The 8,603-nt window shown below is 57.4% G+C and overlaps 1 protein-coding gene across 15 annotated transcripts in view; it reads left to right on the top strand.

Annotated features, from left to right (window-relative positions):
• Positions 1 to 217: 217 nt before the first annotated feature.
• RASAL1 (RAS protein activator like 1) overlaps positions 218 to 8,603 on the top strand; it is a 38,444-nt gene continuing 30,058 nt past the window's right edge. For 3 of the 15 annotated variants that reach the window (XM_063694371.1, XM_019039214.4, XM_063694370.1), the window contains exons 1-4: positions 528 to 696; positions 925 to 1,126; positions 5,601 to 5,657; positions 8,366 to 8,479. In XM_063694371.1, coding sequence (XP_063550441.1) covers positions 1,062 to 1,126; positions 5,601 to 5,657; positions 8,366 to 8,479 — 236 coding nt within the window. In that variant the 5' untranslated portion in view covers positions 528 to 696; positions 925 to 1,061. The other 12 variants (XM_055359168.2, XM_055359165.2, XM_055359163.2 and 9 more) reach the window with 9 other exon arrangements.

Below are 8,603 nucleotides of genomic sequence, written 5' to 3'. Positions count from 1 at the left end.
CCGCCAAGTTATTTAATACCTCTGAACCTCAGTTTCTTTATCCATAAACTGCGGGTAATGGGGTAACGGTGGAGTAGTGTGTAGTGCACATCTGGAGACAAAAATGAGCTAATCCCAGTAAAGCGCTTAGAGCAGTGCCTGGCACCCATGAAGTGTTCAAACAACTGTAGATGACTTTTTATCATCGCTGTAGTGGTTATCTTCAAGCCTTCCCCTCCCCCATCCGGCCGCGGCTTCCTCCCCCGCAGTGCCAGCCCGTGACGTTAGAGCAGAGTCTGGGTTCTGTGTTTAACTGGAAACTAGAACGAGATGGAAGGGGATGTTCAAGGCCCCTCCCTTGACTCTGAACGGACCCCCAGGGAACATGCGACCCTCTCTCTGGCGACGCCTCCCACCCACCACTAATACTTGCTCCTGGACCGGGGGGCGCGGAGGTTGGAGAGAGGAGGCAGGTGTCTGCATGGTAGGCAAGGAGGGGTGGGGGCGGAGAAGTGTGAATATGTTGGATGAGGGACAGGCGGGGGCACAGACCATGTCTTTTAAGCCCAACGCCAACTCACCAGGAGCCAGCGGCCACGCCCATCAGGACGGGGGCCCCTCCCCACCTGGCGGTGCACCCTTGTCTCCGCCGCCCGTGCGCTCTGGCGCGCATGACTGGGGTGCCGGTAGAGGGCGCGCGAGGGGGCCCGGGGTCAGGTAGGGGACCCCATTGGAGGCGGGATTGTGGGGAGGTCTCTGGGCTGCCCCTCCCGCCCCCTGCCCGCCCAGCCTGCTTGTCTGGAGCTCCAGACGCCTAGGCAAGAGCCCGCTGCGCCCCCTGCGCGCTCCTCCTGCTCGGAGCACGGCTCCTACCTGTAGAGTCCGGACGGGCGCTCCCTCCCCGGGCACCTACACCTTCTCCTCTTTCGGAAATCTCCCGTCCAGCTACCCGGGTCTCGGACAGGCGGCACTGGGACCACGAGGCAGGGAGCCAGGCTTGAAGCAGGTGACATGTAGACGTCCCCTGGTCCAGCCTCGGAACCTGAGCTCCCTTCTGCCTGGAAAGTTTGTGGCTAGGCGCCATGGCCAAGAGCAGCTCCCTGAATGTTCGCGTGGTGGAGGGCCGCGCGCTGCCTGCCAAGGACGTGTGAGTACTCCTCGGGCGCTTCTGGGTGAGGGGCGTGCAAGGCCTGGGGTGGGGCCGACGTCGCCCTTTCCGCGTGCCAGGGCGGGTTGGCAGGAGGGCGAGGGGTTCTTGTCCAAGACTGGTCTTGGGGCAGATCCGCTTTCAAGGGGCGAGAGGCCGCATGCCCCTGGCTGTCCCGGTGGGAGGCGGGCGCCTAGAGTTAGCAGATGCCCCGCCTCACCCCCGGGCAGGGGAGGGGGTGTCTTTGTTCCCGGGTTGTACTAAAGGGGGTCGTCCAGAGCTGAAGAGGGGATTAGAGGGCCATATTCTGTGAGATCTGGGAGGGGAGAAAGCGGGGGGTCTCTTCCTTAGTCCAGGCAGACGTTGGAGGTGGCTCCTCCAGGCCTGGGTGGGGGCCTAGCAGGGGAACCCTGGGGAGGACCCTTGGAGACGGCCTGGGATCAGATGAGCCCTAACATCCTGTGTGGATCTGGTGCTTAGGTTTGCAGAGTGTCACCAGGTGGCCCTCCAGGGTCCTTTTGACCCCAAGCCCTGAGCTCCCCAGTCTTGTGGCTCCCAGCCTCGTGTGGGCCTTCCCCGGGTGCTGAGTTGCTTGAAGAGCCAATTCCTTGCTGCGACCCCCTCCCCAGCCAGGTGCAATGGGACTGGGGGACCCTACGGCTCCCTTCACTACCAGTCCCAAGCTGTGCTTCCCCCAGGGCTGAGTCAGCAGCTGCTGAATCAGCAGAATGTGGGGGGGCAGGTTCCCCCTCCTGCTTGGCATAGTGCCCAGAAGGGGCTCTGAGGGCCTTAGCACCTGCGACAGGTGTGGGATCCTCTGGAGGACATTTGCTGTGTGACCTTGAACCTGCTTCTCTCTGGGCCTTGGTTTCCCATTTGGGCAATGACAGCTCTGGACCGAAGTCCCCGTCTGGTTGCCTGGGGTCTCCCATCCAGCTGGGAGGGTGGAGGACCTGTTAGGAGTTCCCCTGTGGCCCAGGTGAGCAGGAGCATGGATTGGGAGCCTTCACCTGTGTCAAGGTTCGGTCTTAGCTCTGCGCTGATTCCCCAAGGTGTGGGCTCCCAGAGAGGACTTTCCTGCCTGATTTTATGACACTCCCAACCCCCAAAACACTGCAGCTGCGTCAAGGGGGCAGCTGTTGAGAGCAATTTTTGCCACCCTTCATCCTCATTGGCTACTCCAAATATACACACCCTGAATGAGAAGCAGAGTGTGTGCTCTGACAGTTCAGTGGCTGGACAAGCCCCCCACCAGACTCTTTCTGAGATGTCCCCTCAGAGGCCCTGGGAATGAGATGGCCTACACTGTTAGGGCATTGAGGCCAGGCTGGATGCCTGGCAGCTGCTAGGTGGTGAAAGGAGTTCTTTCCAGAAACAGGGTTCTCACTCACTGAGCTCTGGCCCCTCCACCAGCCCTGGGTGAGAGGTCATGAGGGGGCGATGGGTGTCACCCCTGCACCTGGACACTGGCTCACGGTAACCTGCTGCTCTTCTGGAGAAGGGACTTGAGTCATGCCTGGTTCCTGCAGCTCTTGGCCAAACTTCCCGCCCCCAGTTCCTGGGCCAGTGAGCTATGAAATAGGTCATGCCCTAGAGCAAGGGTGGGGAGGAGTCACTTAGCCCCAGCTGGGGGGGGTGGTTCGGCCACCCTGCCTCAGTTTCCCTAGCTGTCAGCACCCTTCTTCAAAGGGGCTCTTCCTGGAGGCTGCTAGGAGCTCCATGCCATGGGAGCCCTTAGGTGGGGTGTGTTCTTTCCCTCTTCTCCTAAGGGAAAGGGCCCAGATTCTGCCTAAAACATTGTCAGGTTTAAGGGGGGGTCCATTCTGGCCCGGGAGGAGGCCTCTTCAGGTAATTTTAGAGTTTTTACTATTAGAAATAGTAGCAGTCAGTCACTGAGGGCTTAGTATGGACAGGCCCTGTGCTTAACACTTCATATAGTTCTATTGGCGTCTCTTATTTTACAAATGGGGAAACTGAGGACCAGAGAGGCAGTCACTTGCCTAAGGTCACCCAGCTGCTATTTGAACTCTGACTACTCCATGCCCAAACCAGACTGGGCAGGCGATGGCTGAGGGGCCTGCTTTTCCAAGAGTGAGCTGAGTCAGGGGCCGTGGGAGAGGCCACAAGTCTGGAGAGATCAGGGGTCTGGAAGCAGCCACCCCCTCTTGCCACCGTTGCCCTCCCTGATAGGAGTCTGATAAGGCCCTCATGCGTCAGAGCCCTGCAGCTGACTAGTGCTGAGCTCGGCTCCCAGGAGGGCCTGGAGGTCAGGCTGGGTCTGCAGGAGGGGGTGTGTCTCCCAGCCCTTGGCTAGTGGGATCCCAGCCCATCTGACCCCACATCTGTAGTTGGGGAAACTGAGGGGTGGGAGCCTGCATAAAGGAAGCTTAGGGATGGAGAACCCAGGGAGGGAAACTGAGACACAGGACATTACCAGCCACAGGTGTCTGAAGGTGAAGCCCAGATGGGGAAACTGACGCTCCTGGGGTTACCCAGTCCAATGGATTTGGGATGGAGCCAGAAGGGGAAACTGAGGCTTGGGGCACTCCACAGAAGGGGATTCAGATGTAGGACCCACAGAGGATCACGAAGACACTGTCTGTCTAAAGTGTTCAGGGATAGAAGCCAGGTAGGGAAATGGAGGCATTGGAGTGTCCAGCCAGAGGGGGATAAGGGAAGGAGTCCAGAGAGGGAAACGGAGGCACAGGGAAGGGCTCATCCAGCAAGATAGGTTCAGGTTGGAGGCAACTCTTAGCGCCAATGTCCCTCTTTCCTGGCATCCCAGAGGCATTTGTGGATCTATACAAACTGGAGAGACAGAAGGTGGCAGAGATCAAGGGAGTGGTGCTGGGGCATCAAGGGAGAGGGCCATTTGAATAGGTAGAGGGGGCATTGGTTTCAGAACATGAGTGTGAGCCCACAAACCTGGGTCCCAGTCCTATCTCCACTGTTACTCCCTGCTCCAGAGAGAGCACTCCATAAACCCAGTCATTCAGAAATAGCTCTAGAGGGCCAAATGCATGCCAGAAGTGGGGGCCGGGGGTGGGGAAGGTGGGGACACAGACTGTCCCCAGGGAGTTCACAGTTTGGAAGTGGCAGGGAGGTGGGGAGACAGATACTAAACGCATAGAGAAATAAGGGAGGCCGGGTGTGGTGGCTCACGCCTGTAATCCCAGCACTTTGGGAGGCCGAGGCGGGTGGATTACTGGAGGCCAGGAGTTGGAGTCCAGCCTGGCCAGCCTGGTGAAACCCTGTCTCTACTAAAAACACAAAAAATTAGCCAGGCATGGTGGTGTGTGCCTGTAATCCCAGCTACTCAGGAGGCTGAGGCAGGAGAATCGCTTGAACTTGGGAGGCAGAGATTGCAGTGAACCAAGATCGTGCCACTGCACTCCAGCCTGGGTGATATGGTGAGACTCTGTCTCAAAAAAAAAAAAAAAAAAAAAAAAAAGAAGAAGAAGAAGAAAGAAGATGATTTTAGGTGGAGGTCATTTTAGATAGGACAGTGGTGGCCAGGGACAGCCTCTCAAGGAGGTGACTTTGGACTGAGACTTGAATGGCAGGAAGGAGCCAGCCATGGCAGTATCAGGGCTAAAGCGTCTTAGGCAAAGGGAACAGCAGGTGCAAAGGCCCTGAGGCTGGCCCGGGGCCTGATGAAAGTCAAAGAAGGCCTGTATGATGGGATGGAGGAGGAAGTGAGGGACCTGTTAGACAGCTTGGGATTTGCTGGTGACTGTTATTATGAAGGGGGGATGCAGCTGGCCTGAATTGACAGATGACTCATAGCTACTTAAGGGGGTGCAGCACATCTTAAGAGATTTTGAGGGTTGATTTTGAAGCCTGGGTTCCCTGGTCTTTGCCTGTAGGGAGGGTCTGCTGAGTCTGTCCCCATGGAGGGCTGAGGAATGGGGAGTCCCCTTCCCAGGGAAGCTCCCATTGAAATGAAAAGCTAGGGACACAGCATTAAAGCCCCTGCAGGGGAGAGCTGGGAGCCAGACCATGATCCGGCCCAGCATTTGAGTTCCTCCAGCCCCCTAGGAGGTGTATGTGAGCATCACACCTGATTTATAGAGCAGAGAAACTGAGGCCCAGAGAGGGAAGGGGACTCTCTGGGATGGCACAGCCAGAGGGTGGTGAAGCCAGGCATTCAAGACCCCCCCGTCCCCACACACACGCTCTGGGCCTCTGCTTTGGGCTTTTCGAGGCCAGGACTCAGAACCTGCTGGCCTCAGGCCTCCCTGTTCTATTTCTATGGGTGGAAGCCCAGAGTGCACAGATGTGGTGGCCTGGGCAGCTGTGACATCTCCTGCTGGTCCCCTAAGATTCTACTTCTGAGCTGGACTTGCTGTGTGACCCTGGGCAAGTCCCCTTCTCTGTCTGTGCCTCCGACTCCCCTGCCTGTGTCATGACTGGGACCCTCCACCCATGGCTGCCCTCTCAACCCGCTTCCTCCCTGAACTCCCTCCTTCTGCAGGTCTGGGAGCAGCGACCCCTACTGCCTAGTGAAAGTGGACGACGAGGTGGTGGCCAGGTGAGGGGTGGCAACACCAGGCCTGGGGGGAGAGGAGGAAGGGAGGGGTCTCTTTCTAGACCTGGGGGATCTGGGACCAAGAATTCACATTTAAAGCAGTGCTTACCCTGAGCGGGACTCGCGGGCCTGCAGGTGGGTGATTTGTGTCCAGCTGGGACTGCCAGCTCCTCTCCCCGACCAGCCCTGCCTTCCCCCTCTGGACCTAATGCTGTCCCTGCTGGCTCCCTGGGGCTGACTCAGCACTGCCAGCCTGTGCCTCCTACAGTGGCCTCCCTGGGGGCGGGCATCTCACGCTTGGCTGGACTGGTTGGTTCCGGGCCTGCCGGGTGCTGCGGGCACTGGGGATGTCTGTGCGCGTGGGCATGTGCATGTGTGTCTGTGCACCCGCCCAGCTGGGCCTGCTTGTGAGTTGCAGGGGGTGGGGGATGTTGCGGGGCTAGTGTGAGTGCCTGTGACCACGTGTGTATGTCCTCGTGGCTGTGCAGGGCACAGGCTCACGTGTATGTACCAGTGTAGTATGCATGTACATGCACGTGCACATGGCTGCCCTGCACATGCATGTGAACACCAATGCCAGCCGATTTGGTCACAAAGGCGCCGATGTGGACACATGTGAAGGTGTGAGGATGTTTGGGGTGTCAGTGAGTCTCGCAGGGGGATATCAGGCTGGGCCCTGCTTGGCTCCCACCCCCGCAGGCCGAGGGACAGCTCTCAGCCCCTGGAGGCCTGATGGGGGTGGGTGGGCTGGTGGGTGGCTGAGGCCTTGGTTCCTATGGAGACGGCAGGATTCAGGATGCTCCTATTCTGGTCCAGATGGGCTCAGAGCTAGGGGTGGGGAGCCTGCCTGGGGGAGGGGTCAGCTGTAGCTCGCCCCTCCACTGACTCCCCTCCACTGTCCTCCCAGTGCTCATGCTGGCCCCTTGATACATTCCCTGACACCACCCCAAACCCACAGATTGATTTTCTGTGTGACCCCAGACTGCTGTTTCTCCCTCTCTGGGCTGTAAGAAGCCTTTCAGCTCAGGAGCTGGGGAATGTTCAGAAGACCTTTGGCTGGGAAAAGGTCAGGTTGGGGGAAGAGGGTATTTGGGAGGAAGCACTGGAGGTCCATCTGAGGTTGGTGCCGCTGGGCTGGAGGAAGAAGGCAGGGTGTGTGTGTGTGTGTGTGCACGCGCGTGCATATGTGCACTCTTTCTTAGGGCACAGTGTGGTGAAAGGAGGGAGGAAGGGAGCAACAGGTATGAGAACCAAACTTTGCATCCACGAATGTGGGTGTGTCTTTATCGGGCAAGTAGAATCTTTGTTCTCTGCTGGGTAAAGGGAAGTACCCCTGCAGGGGTGTCAGGGCAGAGATGCTGTGTGTGTGCACCTGTTTCTGGGCTTATCTTGGTCACCATCCTTCCTGTGCCTTCCTCCTGCTCACTGTGTGCTTCAAAGCCCCGAGTGCTCTGTCCTCTGCTCACCTCCTGTCTCCTGGCCCCTCTCCCTCCCCCATTCCCACCGGGCACCTTCCTATTCCTTCAGCTCACCAAACTCATTCCTGCTACAGGGCCTTTGCCCATGCTGTTCCAGACTTCTGGAATACTTGTCCTTGTCCTCATTGTCTCTCCCCACTTTGCCTGACTAGCTCCTACAGGAAGCCTTCCCTAATCCCCTCCGACCCTACCCCCAAGACCCAACCAGGGGCCATTGAGCTAACCCCAATCCCAGGACTTCTCCCACCATGTCCTAATTGCTGGGAGAGAGCGCCTGCTTGTGGAAGAGGGGGTCTGTGGGGTAAGCAGCCCTGACACCTGTTCCTCTGTTCCCTGGAGCCCAGCACAGGCTGGGCCCATAGTCCAAGTGAATGTTTATGGAGTAAACGAATGAACAAATGAATGAATGGAATTGTGTGTGTGTGTGTGTGTGTGTCGGTGACTGTGTGTTTGTATGACTGTGTGTGTGTCTCTATGTGTACCTGCCTTGTATCATTGTAAGTGTGTGAGAGTGTGTCTCTGGATCTCTGAGTGTGTCTCTGTGTTCCCGACATATGTCTATTTTCATATGTTTTCATATGTGTCTGTTTTCTATGTGTCTATCTGCATGTGTCTGGTGTCTGGATTTCCAAACATAAAGGTACATGTTTTTAGGACTTTCTGAGGGTGCATATGTGTATCTGCTTATGTGTAAATGTGTCTCTGTCTCTGGCCTCCTTGGTGTATCTGTGAGCAACTCTGTCTCAGTGTGAATCCGTGTGTGTGTATCTGCACATATGTTTCTGTGGGTCGCTATGCGTGTCTGTTGGTCTCTGTGTATCTGGGACCTTAGGTGTGTATTGGGGCCCTGTATGTGGGTGTGTAGGATCATGTGTGTGTTTTGTGTATGTGCCTCTCTGTGTGTGTGTGTGTGTGTGTGTTGAGATCTCTGGTGTATGTCTGATACTCTGGGTATGTGAGTGTTGGGGTCTGTGTGTGTTTCTATGCCTGGATTCATACATGCTCCAGTGTCCCTGGGTGAGTACATATCTAGGATCTTGGAGTGGCTGTCCTTGGGTGTGTGTGTGTGTCTGGGCCTCTAACTGGGTTCATGTGGGGGGTCTCTGAGTGTGTGTGTGTCTGGATTCCCGTGTGTGTGTGTGTGTGTGTGTGTGTGTGTGTGTGTCTGGGTCTCCAGGTGTCTGCCTCCTGTGTGGCCCGAGGACCCCCAGCCCCCTGCACCTCCTTTTGCAGGACAGCTACTGTCTGGAGGAGCCTGGGCCCCTTCTGGGGGGAGGAGTACACGGTGCACCTGCCTCTGGATTTCCACCAGCTGGCCTTCTACGTGCTGGATGAGGACACTGTCGGGTTTGTGGTTGGGGAAAGTGGAATGTGTGGGTTAGAGACCCAAGCCTGGGCACCTGAGGGGAGAGGGGATGTGGGTCCACACCCCACGAGGGCGTGCCCTCCCACCCAGACCTTGACACCTGCC

Source organism: Gorilla gorilla, chromosome 10 (assembly GCF_029281585.2).
Source record: "Gorilla gorilla gorilla isolate KB3781 chromosome 10, NHGRI_mGorGor1-v2.1_pri, whole genome shotgun sequence".
In the NCBI taxonomy this organism is placed as follows: domain Eukaryota; kingdom Metazoa; phylum Chordata; class Mammalia; order Primates; family Hominidae; genus Gorilla; species Gorilla gorilla.
The sequence above is the reverse complement of the archived record's forward strand: the minus strand, read 5'-3'. Positions and strand labels throughout refer to the sequence as shown.